The following is a 14,419-nucleotide window of genomic DNA, read 5'->3' on the forward strand; positions in this document are numbered from 1 at the left end:
AGAATGAAAAGTCTCGCAAGAAGTATTGTTTACTGGCCCAACATTGACAAGCAGATTGAGGATGAAGTAAAACAGTGTAAGAGTTGTGCATCAGCATCTAAATCTCCACCACACGCTCCACCAGAGTCTTGGCCAACACCAACTGGTCCGTGGCAAAGGGTCCATATAGACTATGCTGGACCATTTCAAGGTCAATACTTTTTCCTCGTAGTTGATGCTTATTTTCGTTGGCCAGAAATCTACACAACATCAACCACAACAGCGACGGTCACAATACAATTCCTTAGAGGTTGCTTTGCGCGGTTTGGATTACCGAATGTGATTGTCTCCGACAATGCGAGGGCATTCACGGGAGATGAATTCAATAATTTCTGCAAGTCCAACGGCATCATTCACATACGAACCGCTCCCTATCATCCACAATCCAATGGACAAGTGGAACGGTTTGTAGACACCATGAAGAGAGCCCTAAAGAAAATTAACAAGGGAGAGCCTATGCAGGAAACATTGGACACATTCTTGGCATCGTATCGGTCGACACCAAACGCTACAATAGGACAAAGAACACCAAGTGAAATGATGTTTTCTTGGAACATGCGGACTACACTCGACCTACTGCGTCCTTACAAGAGTCCTGAAACAGACAAACCGCAGCACAACAAGCAGAAGCGACAATTTTGTCCCAACGACAATGTATACGCAAAAGTATACAAGGGGAACTCTTGGCATTGGAAATCGGGTCGAGTAATTGAACGGGTTGGTACAGTTAATTACAATGTATTTTTAGATCAAAAAGGAATACTCATCAGATCGCACCTAAACCAACTTCGAGCTCGACACGAATCTACATCAGACGAAGGTGATATCGATGAAGGACGTCAAGATCAACTATCACTGGATGTTCTACTCGATGAGTTCAACCTTCCCAAACTGGATCGAGGCCCTGACACTCAAGCTGATTCGGAGGCTACTTCCCAACGACCGGCAACAGGGGTTACGGCAGCTCAACCGGCACCGAGTCAGATTCCAGTACGACAACGGTCATCACATGGTCGCACAATTCGCCTACCAGCGCGATTCCAGCCCTACGTGCTGTCTTAAACCAGGGAGATGTCACATTCCATCATCTTGTCACAAGGGTTATGACAGATATGCACAACAGTGTATAGGGGGCTTATGGCACCCCAATGCGGGGCGCGATTCATGTGACGTTTGGCCACTGAACGATGATTGGGGTACAACGCTTGAGACGAAATAGAACTAAACAAGAACTACCAAAATTCCGGCTTGTGTCGAATTTATTAATCCGTGTTATTCGCTTATCCGGGCGAGGCCAAGTCTCGAGAAGCCCGGATAAACGGCGCTCCACTGTATGTGTAAACGCGGCCTCATGAACTTTGTATATACAGGCGGTCCCCGAGATACACGGTTAATGGGGACCGAAAACGGCCGCAAAATACCGCGTATCTCGAATTTCCGCGTAAGTCGAATCTCGTGATTTCCAGCTAAAATATCACAAATTTTCGTGTAATTTTGCAAGTAGGGGGCGGTTTTAGTCACTTTATGAATTATTTGATATGATACTAAATGAATATAACTGTTTTAAACCTTTTGAAATAGTTTTAAACATTCGATCAAAACGGAAATTATTTGGCAATTTGCAATTGATGTGTCAAATCAGTACAATTTGCTCGAAGAATTGTCGAATTTAGAAAACCGCGTATCTCCGAATCCACGTATAAGAGGTACCGCGTATCTCGGGGACCGCCTGTATACACAGCAAATTTTTTCATCCTGCTTCAGTAAAGTTTTTTACTGAAACGGTTCAGTAATAGAATATTTTACTGATTTTCAGCACGAATGTCATGTTTTTACTGACTTTCAGCAAAATAATTTATTGAATTCATTTCAGTAATGCGCATTTTACTGAAAATCAGTAAAATAAGTGTCAAATTAGTCGTTTCACTGGATATCAGTAAAACAAATTACTGAAAATGCAGCAATTCATTCTGTCAAATTGACCTGTCAGTCAGAACATCAAAACAAAACAATGCGGTACCTACTTGTACCTACTTAAAACAATTGGCACCGTGTTGGTGTGTAAAATGTTTGCTACAATCCACTGTGCTTGCTGAAATTGCGTGGTGTCTGTGAGCGCTTACTGAACCATCTGTTAACAGAATCGCAATGAATTAACGCAGCACACTTGAGGTGTAGAGTTCAGAACGCAGAGAGAGATTTTATTCAACATAGCAACTTACTTTATACCCTACCTCCTGTCACTTAACATTATATTCATGCCAGGTAGCATCACGCCTGACAGTGGTAAACCATTATTCCACACCATCTACACTTGCGGCGGCAAAATACAGTATAAAAACTGTATAAAACAACACAAAACATGTATGAATATGAACTGAGGGACTGGCAATATCTGCGCATCAATAAAAACTTAATTTAAAATAAATATTTCGTAATTTTTTAATCGCTACCAACTACTGAAAAATCAGTAATATGAGAATGGCTTTACTGGGATTTTAGTAAACGAGCTGTCATTTTGGTGAGCACCGGACATTATTGAATGATTCGGTAAACATTTTTGTTACTGAAAGGATTACTGAAACATCAGTTAAAAAAAATTCGGTAAAATTTTACTGAAGTTCAGTAAAAAAAAGTTTTCTGTGTACACTCTGATTTCAATAAAACTGTGTAAGTAGTCGAGTGAAGATAACACTGCCGCTTGATCGTGGCGGTTTTTTTTTGTGATTATTGTAATTTACTCTTGCGTGATCAGTTTTGTAGCGTCTGCTGCGTGCGGTAATGTCCGTGCGTGGTAGCAAAAGAGATAGAGGCTGTAGCCGCTCTCGTACACCTCCTGATGTATGTCGTCACAAAACTCATCCAAGAAAAAATCATCCAAGAAAGTTTCTGCAGCAGATTTAAATAGTGCTGCTCCTGGCCCCTCAACAGCTTCTTCCGCAGCTCCTTCCTCATCTTCGGCCGTAAACCGGCACCCCACGTCCAAAGGACGGATTCCAGCAATTGTGGTGAAATCAATACCCTTCTTCGTCCTCCGTCCTACGCTCCAAGCCGGAGGAGTAAACGTTGAATACCAGCTGAGTGGTTTGGGCACAAACATCTTCGTACGCTCAGCGGAAGACCGAAAGAAAGTCATGAACTTTCTTGACCATCAAAAGGCGGAGTATTATACTCACGACCTCAAGGAAGAACGTCCTTTCAAGGTGATCATACGTGGACTACCACTTCTAGACACAAACGACCTTGTTGATGAACTCAAGGTTAAACACAAACTTGATGTTCTAGAAGTTCATCGAATCAAGCGTCGCAATGAAGAGAGCATCAGCTACCATCAGCAACTCTACTTAGCACATTTCAAGCGTGGTACGTGTTCCATGGCCAAACTCGAGGCCATTCGTGCCCTCCATTCGATCATCATCCGATGGGAGCCCTATCGCGGAGGACGCAAAGGCCCAACTCAGTGCCTACGCTGCCAGGGCTTCGGCCATGGCACAAGAAACTGCCACATTCAACCTCGCTGTGCAGTATGCGCACAAATGCATCTCACTGATGAATGCAACTCCAGCAACGTTGGAGATCCTGCAGTAAAATGCATCAACTGTGGCAACAACCATAGTGCTGGAGACAAAGAATGCTTACAACGTGCTAAGTACATAGAAGTACGGAAGTGGGCTAGCGAACGCACAAAAAGAGCCAACTCACGAGTCGTAAGAACCCTGCGCCCGCTCTTAACTCCTTAGAACTTTTCCCCCAGGCCCCTCGAGCATGCCGCCCCCTGCTTCGCGCAATACCGCATGGTCCCGTAAAACTCCGAAGCCACCAATTCCTGCTGGCTTCGAATATAACCTTGCCCAGCGCCTGGCCAACGCCCAAGCCTCGGTCCCTGAGCCTGAGGCCTCCGACGAGATTCATGATGCCACTACCCTCATGAAGATCTTTCGGGAAATGAGCTCAAAGCTCTGCCATTGCCGTACTAAGGCTGACCAAATCTCCGTACTAGGTGAACTCATCATTCAGTATGGATAAGCTCACTATCATGCTTTGGAACGCTAATTCGGTCAAACCTAAAGCTATCGTCCTTCAAGACTTTCTTCGTCAACACCATATTGATGTGGTTCTACTTGTGGAGACTCATCTTAGTCCGCAGATGAGTTTCCACATTAATGGTTATATTGTTCATCGACTGGATCGAGTTACTGCGCACAGATCTGGAGGAGTGGCCAGCGATCAAAGCGAATCTACAACATGTGCTGCTCCCACACTTCGCAACTAACATAATTGAAGCCATTGGCGTGCAATTTTCATCAGCAGCTGGCCCCCTTGTACTCCTGGCAGCCTACTGTCCCAGACAGTGTTCAACAGCCAACAATCTGGCAACTGTCTTTAACGAGGACCTGCGCAAAATAACGCGGTCAAATCATCGAATTGTTATCGGTGCTGATTTCAATGCTCGTCTCCAGATGTGGGGCAATCATCGTAACAACACCAACGGTCTCCATCTTGCAGAACACCTTCTAAATGGCAGCATCACCTTTAAGTTTCCTGACCAAGCAACTTTTATATCTCATAACGGCATTCCATCAAAGCTGGACTTGTTTTGGACCAACACAACTATTAGTAAACCAGTAGCTTTTGACGGTCTAAACTCCGATCATTTTCCAGTCATTACGGAAATCGAGCTTAATTCTCCACGTTTACCTCCCTCCACTCGACGGAACTGTAAGCTCGTCAACTGGGATAGATACGGCCAAATAATCGATCTCCACATACTTCACACAGATATTGACACTGCAAATGATATTGACGTTGCCATTTACAAACTGGAAGATGCTATCAAAGTTGCTGAAGATGAATGCGTCCCTTTGGTGACAAAAAAGACTGCTGTGCTCACCCTGGATCCTCTGACTAAGGGTCTAATCGCCGAGGCTGAGGCGTCAACATCAAAGAACTGGTAATCCCGCGCTGAAACAACGGTCGTCCATGTTGGGAAGACTATTTGCAGATCGCGTCGAAATGATTCGCAATATTAATTTTGCAAACATGGTCAAAAGATTGGACCCGAGAGCACATCCATTCTGGAAACTCGCCAAGATTCTGAGGAAGAAACCGTGACCTGTTCCTTCTCTCAAATTTAACGACGATGATATTATCACAGCCCCGGAAAAACCATCTGCACTTGAGTATCAGTTCGTCCAAACCCATCAACTCGGATCCAGTATCAACAGTCCTGAAGCTGATGTAGCAGCCTCCCTACACCAACTTAATCACCAGCACCAACACCACCCGAAGCTCGTGTTTCGAGTGATGAGGTTAAAGGTGCTATGACCACCTTGGCCAACATGAAAGCACCAGGCTTCGATGCGATACTCAATCTGCTGTTGAAACGATTGCCCTCTCGAGCACTTCAGCTACTCGCCAACATCTTCTCAAAGTGCTTTGAGTTAGGCTACTTCCCGTCATGCTGGAAGTGTGCCAAGGTCATTCCTGTTCTCAAACCTGGGAAGGACCCGAAACTTCCAGCAAGCTTCAGACCTATCAGCCTTCTTGCAGCGTTGAGCAAGCTATTTGAGAAGGTAATTTACTGAAGGTTGCGTGATGCTGTCTTTGAACTAAACCTCTTGCCACCTGAACTAAGTTCTCAAACCTGGGAAGGACCCGAAACTTCCAGCAAGCTTCAGACCTATCAGCCTTCTTGCAGCGTTGAGCAAGCTATTTGAGAAGGTAATTTACTGAAGGTTGCGTGATGCTGTCTTTGAACTAAACCTCTTGCCACCTGAACTATTTGGATTCCGCGCTGGACACTCTGCTACCCATCAGCTGCTGAGACTGCATAATACCATCCTGAACAACAAACGTCTGTCGAAGTCCACAGCCGTTGTCATGCTGGACTTTGAAAAGGCATTCGACAACGTTTGGCATGATGGCCTGCTTCACAAGATGTCAATCAAGGGGCTACCTAAGTTTCTCATCAAAATGATTCGGAGTTACCTTCAGGATCGATCGTTCCGTGTCGCTTTAGGATCCACAATATCAGATAGTATCAGCATCTCGGCGGGAGTTCCCCAAGGTAGTATACTCGGACCACTTCTATTCTGTATCTTCCTGGCTGACATACCTTCGCTACCACAAGGGTGTGAATTGTTCCTCTTTGCGGATGATACAGCTGTAGCCGTTAAGGGACGCAAACCTCATGAACTACGCTTTAGAGCTCAAAAATGTGTTGACATCATCGTAAAGTATGTACAAGCATGGAAACTTAAAATTAATCAGGATAAAACTCAGGCAATAATCTTTCCACACAGAATGCGTAGATCACTACTGAGCCCTTCTGGCAGACATAGAATCATTATTTTAGGCAGCACTATTAACTGGTCTCGTACTGCAAAATACCTTGGTGTTATCTTTGATCAAAAGATTAACTTTCGAGATCACGTAAACCATTGTATGCATAAATGCCAGATATTAGTTAAAAGCTTATATTCCCTTATTAAAAGGAGATCCAAATGGCATTAGGTCAACAAACTGGCAATCTACAAAACCATTATTTTACCTACAATAACTTACGGTATACCGGTTTGGATTAGCTGTGCTGTATCAAATCGGAAAAAAAACTCCAGGGCAAGTTAAACAAAGTTTTGTGGATGATATTAGATGTAGATTATAGAACGAGATCCAGACAAGTTTACAAAATGGCAAACACAATGCCTATTGACGACATAGCGTCACATGCTCTTGCAAAGCCCAGAAGCTCGAGCACTGCTGAATCACCGTTGTTGCGACAACTTTTGTCATCTTTATGAATTATGTATATAGTAATGTAAAAAAAAATCGATTTCTATTTCAATTTCAACACTAAATTACCAAGTATATCAACCAATTAACTGCCAAAAAGCATACTTTTTCAACATAAGCGTTGTAAAGCGGAATCTCGCTGTGTCTCGCACGAACCACTACTATAAAGTACTAACTAAACTCCTACCCTTTAATAAAATGACTTTCAATAAAACTGTGTAGTCGCATGCTAGCTGTTCTCGGTGTCCAACACTATCATCTTTGCTTCCTTAGCATAAGCCAAGACTATGCGCAGAGTATCCAATTTAGCAACCGGAGAATATGTTTCATTGTAATCGAAACCGTAACGCTGGCTAAAACCTCTAGCCACCAAGCGGGCTTTATAACGACAAGGTTGGTTATCCATGCTCCGCTTCATTGCAAACACCCATTTGCATGAAATAGGTGTCCTATTCTCCGGTAGCTTTACTAACTCCCATGTCTTATTCCTTTCCAAGGACTGCATCTCTTCAGCAACAGCCTTTTTCCATTCGTTCCAATCATCGCGCTGACGAGCTTCTGCTAGTGAGGTCGGTAGATTCTCAACATAACTTGCGACATTCAATGCGTATGCTGCATATTCCACCGCATAGTCTTTGTGCCACACAGGAACCGTCCGTTGTCGTTTTGAAGTTTCATCATCAGGAACCACTTCAACATCAGAAATCAGGCTAGGAGCCGTGTCATACCCTTCCGCAGATTCGATGTCATGGTCATTGTTACTTGCTTCATCGTCTAACTCAACATCATCTGATGAACTTTCTCTATTCATTGGTGTCAAAAAGAAATCGTCGTGTGACATAGCCTTCCAAAAATACAACATCACGCACGTGCACAATTTCATGCTGCTCCGGGTTCCAAACCCTATACCCATTCACAGAGTATCCTACTAAAACTCCTTTCCAAGCTTTGGCATCCAGCTTAGCACGTTGTTCTTTCGGAATGTGAACGTACACATCACATTCAAAAATTCTGAGCTTTGCCAAATCAGGTTTCTTACCTTCCCATCTTTCGTATGGAGTCTTGTTGCCATCGATCGCATTCGTGGGGCGGAATCCTGCAGCATTGTTCTGGCCTTGTCAACCAAGGTACGGTTCATCCGCTCGCTAACCCCGTTTTGCTGAGGTGTATGTGGAACTGTCCACTCCACAACGATACCACTCTGCTTCAGGAATTGCTCAAACTGCTTGCTTCGGTATTCACCGCCATTGTCACAACGTAAACGGCTGATCTGTTGACCAAACTTTGCGGTAACAGATTCGACGTCTGACGTCTAACTGCTCGGTCGCATATCGCTGTGCTCCGCGTTTTTCCAAAAATATTTAAGTGTATTTTCTAACGTACCCAGTTAATACTCGTTCAATTGACTATCAAACTGCTTCCTGTTACTGTTGCGCGTTAGTGTGTTATTTCATTGACCCACGACTGTGTATTAACGTTTTTAATCCGGGTTAACGGTGGTGTGATCAAAACCGCGCATAATTTCGCGATGGCGGCTATCTGTTTCGCGTGTGCTGTGCCACTGGATGCTGCCGACTGTATCGTCGGCTGTGCGTACTGTGAGGCTACTTTTCACCGCGGTTTTTGCAGGCTGCCTTCCGAGCTGATTGATGCGGTCCTGACTCACATCGATCTGCATTGGAGCTGCACTGGGTGCACCAATATCCTGAAAAATCCGCGATGTCGATCAGTCAAAGAGATCGGGGCTCAGGTCGGTTTTCAAGCTGCTCTCACCTCAACTGTTGCGGCTGTGGGGAAGCTTATTGAACCGATTATCGCCGAGGTGCGCAGCGGATTTACTCTACTGCAAAATGCACCCATACCTCAGCTTTGCAATACCGATCCTCGGCCCGTTACGGGTAGAAAGCGGCGGCGTATCATCGAGGATTCTATGTCCCCTGATGTCAACAAAAACGTAAACACTCGTCAAAATAACATGTATGCAGCGTCATCGCCAAGCGCGTACACTAACACTACCGTCGGCATCCCACCCCCGTCTACGCTACCGGAAGAACTCATGGGAACCGATTCGCTATCGTCACCGCTTCGAGCAGCGATTCCCCAGCCGGCCACAGACAGAATATGGATCCGACTATCTCGCTTGTCCACTGCCGTCACCGTGGAGCAAGTGGTCGCTTCTGTGAAACGCCGTTTAGCCACCGATGACGTCCTAGCATACTGCTTGCTGAGGAAGGGAGTCAGTGTTGACAGCGTAAACTGGCTTTCTTTCAAAGTGAGAGTACCGGCCGCCCTTCGTGACGCAGCACTCGCCCCATCGTCCTGGCCTGTCGGTATTGGAGTACGTGAATTTGTACAATCCCGTCAACGAGAGCATGGACACTCATCGTCACCAATCACCATCAAACACCGTTCTCCCACACGCACACCTGTTGTCATCGATCGCCGATCGATGCCTCGCACACCAACATCCACTGTCTATCACGCACCGGCACACGCATCAACATCACTGGCTCAAACACTAACATCACCACAATTGGGAGAACACACGCTGAACGACACCACTCATGGTCCTAATTCAACATTCATTGACGGCCCGCTTTTAATTCGCCGCACTTCCAACACCAACTTACAACAGACCACACTTGACCGTTTCTTTCACGAATAGACGAACCTCTGTTAAGTCTGCACAAACACCTACCTGTTTTGTTCCTGCTGCTAATGCGCTTCGCACTGCCCGTTCCACTGCCTCTGTTTACTATCAAAACGTGCGGGGACTGCGCACGAAGGTCGATGAGTTTCGCCTGTCGGTGTTGGAATCCAATTTCGATGTAATAGTGCTTACGGAAACCTGGCTCGATCCTAGTCTACCTTCGGCTTTGCTGTTTGACGATAGCTTCCGAGTCTACCGATGCGATCGTAGTGTTGACAACAGTACATGTTCCCGCGGTGGAGGTGTGTTGATTGCGTGCTCTCAGTCTCTGACGTCACGGGAACACACAACGGTGCATCCATCGCTTGAGCTAGTGTGCGCTGTAATACAACTAGGCAATTCCCGACTATTCATCATTGCTCCATACCTCCCGCCTAGACTTGCCGCAAATGCTGCCACGCTCCGTGAAATCGAAAACTGCATTCGCTCATTATGCTCAACTATGCATCCCGGAGACGGTTTACTCCTGTTAGGAGACTTCAATGAACCTCTCGTCTCCTGGTCAGCCGCTCAGCATGATCCGGATTTGCCATTTCTGCATTATGAGCCACGTACGTGATCGGCTCTCTCCGCTCTGTTTATGGACGAGATGCATCATAGCGGACTTTTCCAGATCAATGGTCATCTTAACACCAGCGGACGCGTCTTAGACCTGGTGTTTGCAAATAATGCTGTTGCTTCTGTTTGCCTTCCGCTTGAACTTTGCCTCACGCCGCTGTTAGCAATTGACACCTATCACCTTGCGCTTGAGTTGGCCATCCCGCTACCACGAGAGGAATCAGCCGTTCCTGCGCTAACATCACGCCTTGACTACGCGCGGACGGACTTTAACAGGCTCCTGCCGAAGATCGCCTCGTTCGCAAATGTCTTCGATTGTTCCCGTTACACCACTCTTGACCTCGCTGTGAAAGATTTTGAGCGGTTCATGTTGCAAGCCCTGAATGAATGCACGCCGGTGAAACGACCTAAACGAGGCCCCCCTTGGGGTGACAGAACGCTGCGCAGGCTCAAAACGGCTAAAGCTGCCGCGTATCGCGATTATTTTTTGCGTAGGTGTCCCGCAGCATTGCGCAACTATAATACTGCGCACTCTCTCTATCGGCGCTATAACAGGTTCCGCTACCTGGGGCACGTACGGCGTACGGTTTTGCGCTGCCGCGGCAATTCACGTGTACTGTGGAACTTCGCAAACAATCGTCGGAAATCCTCCGGTTTTCCTAGCTCCGTCAGTTACAACGGGCGCAACGGCAACAATCCGTCTGCTGTATGTGATATTTTTGCCTCGCGCTTTGCCGCCACCTTCCTTCCAGCTGTAACTGATGAGAGGCATATAGCCGACGCATTATCAAACGTACCGGTGGGTGCTATGGCCCCAAACTTGCCGATCATCGATGAGTATTCAGTCTCGAAAGCGATTGACAGGCTGAAATCTTCGTTTGCTCCAGGGCCTGACGGGATCCCGGCTTCCACGCTTAAGCGTTGTGGCACCACCATCGCGCCTATCCTGGCCTCGATTTTTCGCGACTCACTGCGTTCGGGCATCTATCCTGCCTGGTGGAAAACTTCGTGGCTTGTTCCAGTGCACAAAAAGGGGGACAAATCAAATGCATGTGATTACCGTGGCATTACATCGCTTTGTGCCTGCGCTAAGGTCTTCGAGCTCCTGGTGTACGAACCTCTCCTCGCAGCTGCCTCGAACTACATTAGCGCAGCTCAACATGGATTTGTCCCTCAGCGTTCAACCACCACCAACCTGGTTGAGTTCGTTAGCCTCTGCCACAGGACCATCGATGCCGGCTCGCAGATCGACGCAGTCTACACAGACATCAAGGCTGCCTTCGATAGCGTTCTGCACGCCTTGCTGCTCGCAAAGCTCGAAACGCTTGGTCTGCCTGTGCAGCTGCTGGCCTGGATGCGCTCCTATCTTGCTGGTCGCACATACTGCGTGAAGATGGGACCCCATACGTCGCGCCGTATCGATGCTTCTTCGGGGGTGCCGCAGGGGAGTAACCTTGGACCGCTGCTGTTTGTCATTTTCCTGAATGATGTAACACGGTTGCTCCCTCCTGACGGCCACCTACTGTATGCAGACGACGCGAAGCTGTTCCTGCCTATCCGTGACCGGTCAGACCAACTCCGCCTTCAAGCCACTCTAAGTGCCTTCCAGTCATGGTGCTCTTTGAATGGTCTTGAATTGTGCGTCGAGAAGTGTGTTGTCGTTACGTTTGCAAGAAAGCGGTGCCCCTTAGTGTATGACTATGCGTTAAATGGATCTACCATTGGTCGCAAAAGCTGTGTCACGGATCTAGGAGTGCTCCTTGACGAAAAGTTGAGCTTCCACGACCAGCTAGAGCACGTTGTCACTAAGGGTAACCAATTGATCGGCTTACTAAAACAAATAGCACGAGACATCACTGACCCGATTTGCATCAAGACGCTATACTGTGCTTTGGTGCGACGAGTGTTAGAATACGCTTCAGTAGTATGGTGGCCTACAGCTGCTCACCCCCTAGCTCGTTTAGAGTCGATCCAGCGCAAATTCACGCTATTCGCTTTGCGCTCCTGGAGTGTCCAACTTGACTATGAGGGACGCTGTGCGTTGCTTGGCATCGAGACGCTGAAGCAGCGGAACTGCAACGCTCAGAGGCTGTTTGTCGCGGGACTTCTTGACAATCGGATCGACTCGCCCGCGCTTCTTTCGAGGCTCAACATGTATGTCCTGCCTAGATCGCTCCGAGCTAGATCGCTACTTGACGTGGAGGAACGCCGCACTCGCTTTGGCTCCTCTGATCCGTTTATTCGTATGTGCCGTGAGTTTAATGTTATTTGTGATCGTCATCAACCTGACATGTCGCGCACCGTATTGTTAAATAGTATTCGTGTCGTGCGACCTTTTACATGTTAATTATGTTACTTAAGACTAAGCGTGACAAATGAATGACCGAAATGTGACTATGTTATAATGAATGAATGTAAATGAATTCGCTTCAAGTGAGCCACTTGCGGTCCGTTGAATTTCAATTAATAAATAAAAAATAACAAATAGCCTCGTACTCACAGAAACGCTTGAACACCTCATCCTTCAAAAAACTGAATCAGAAAAACCATACAAAAATGGCTCCAGTCGTCTACGAAAGACACGAAGTATTTCACACCACCGTTACCAACTGGAGTAACTGGACCACAAACATCCGAATGAATGAGCTTTAACACTCGCGACGATCGTTTTTCATTACGCGATGGAAACGGATTCCGTGTTTGCTTCCCGGTTAAACAACCCCGGTACCAAAATCCATGCGACTTTTCGCTAACGGATTGATTAAATGGCGCCCGATTAGACGATCCGATAGAAGCACTTTTCAGGCTTAACGGATTGAGCGAGATACACCGTCGCGGCGACACGATACATGTTGCATACATGTGTACTACATTTCAAGAGCCCCCCCCTCGCTTTTTTTCGGATAGCAATGAGTTCAAACACACTTACGAATCCGTTGTTCAATTTTTTTTTCTACTTTCTTTTTCTAAGCACATTCTTTCATTCATACACACACCCTCACCACTGGTATTTTTCGAAGTATTTTTTTTCTTCTTGAAAAACAAAAACTAACGCACACAAGGAGACCCACGGGAGAGTGCGAAACGACAAAGAAGAGAAAACACACACACACCTTCTCCTCCCCATGGTGTTTTTCGCAAGGTGATCCCGTAGGAGAACGCGAACGCAAAAACACACACAGACAAAGCCACGCACGCATGCAGGCTAGCACACAAACACACACCTCACTCCTCCCCTCGTGTTTCCCCCACCCCTTTTGATTCCGTAGGAGATCGCGAAACAGCAAAAAACACACTCACAACCACGTACGCATGCAAGCACACATACACACACATACACATATACCTACCCCTCCCCCTCTCTTGGTGTTTTTCACAAGGTGATCCCGTAGGATCTCGTTAAACGAAGCGGCAAAAACACACACAGCCACGCACGCAGGCATGCACACACATACACACACACAGACGCGCGCGTGCACGCACGCACGAACGCACGAGGGAGCGTAAATGAAGAACGTATAGAACCTACGTTGCCGGTCTCCCCTCCCGTGTTCTCGTTCTCCGACAAGGCTGAGGTGTGCACGTTTGTGCGTGTACCTTGCCGTCCCTCCTCTCCTTCCTCATCCGTTGACCGTTCGTTGTAAGCTGGAGGATGAGTTCAGCGCTGTTGAAGAAATGAAAGTTAAGAATAAGATTACTCACTCTTTTTCCGTATGCTTTGTGTGTTATCATAACTTACCTTATTGCAAACAAAATCCGGAATGAAGCTCCTCGTTTAGAATATTCCGCATTCGATCACATCCTCGGCGATGCTCGACGCCATCAGTGGATGAAAGCAGGAAAAGAAACAAAGAAAAGCATCAGTCACCATCAGCATCATCTTACTCTCACACTTTACATGTTTACATCGGTTGATGATTCTTACCTTTTCAATTTCACCAAAACAAACAGCGATGGAACCAAATCCAGCAACAAAATCACACACGATTTCTGGAGCAAACCGACACATCCTCCCCCTCCAATTGTTTGCCACAGACTGACGTGTGTGTGAGCAGCAATGTTCTTGAAGCGGTGAGCAACGGTAAAGCACACACAAGAAGAAGCGAGACGACTATACGAGTAGCGACTTACGCCGCCGCACAGACAGCGCGCGTCATAATTTTATGAGCGAAAATCTTAAAATTCAAGTTATTCATGACAAATTGAATCGACATTTTCATACTCTGACGAACTTTTACGAAAGATATGTAAAAACTTAATGTAGTGCAATTAAATTTAGTGCAATATCATTAGCAGAACATAACATTTTGATATTTGTTT

At 46.4% G+C, this 14,419-nt stretch overlaps 1 protein-coding gene across 1 annotated transcript; it reads left to right on the forward strand.

Annotated features, from left to right (window-relative positions):
- Positions 1 to 594: 594 nt before the first annotated feature.
- On the forward strand, positions 595 to 9,496 carry LOC120893394. The gene is made up of 3 exons (XM_040295241.1): positions 595 to 744; positions 854 to 1,018; positions 8,273 to 9,496. Exons 1-3 carry the CDS (start codon positions 595 to 597, stop codon positions 9,494 to 9,496), a joined length of 1,539 nt encoding a protein of 512 aa, XP_040151175.1.
- The last annotated feature ends 4,923 nt before the right edge of the window (positions 9,497 to 14,419 follow it).

The sequence above is a fragment of the Anopheles arabiensis genome, chromosome 2 (assembly GCF_016920715.1).
Source record: "Anopheles arabiensis isolate DONGOLA chromosome 2, AaraD3, whole genome shotgun sequence".
NCBI lineage: Eukaryota > Metazoa > Arthropoda > Insecta > Diptera > Culicidae > Anopheles > Anopheles arabiensis.

Excerpts from the sequence above, each read along its gene's own strand:
- LOC120893394 (XM_040295241.1), top strand. The coding sequence starts at position 595 with ATGCGGACTACACTCGACCTACTGCGTCCTTACAAGAGTCCTGAAACA. Across the intron at positions 745-853 it reads GGCATTGGAAATCGGGTCGA|ACGAAGGTGATATCGATGAA; the intron begins GTAATTGAACGG and ends AATCTACATCAG. Across the intron at positions 1,019-8,272 it reads GGCAGCTCAACCGGCACCGA|TGTGTTATTTCATTGACCCA; the intron begins GTCAGATTCCAG and ends GTTGCGCGTTAG.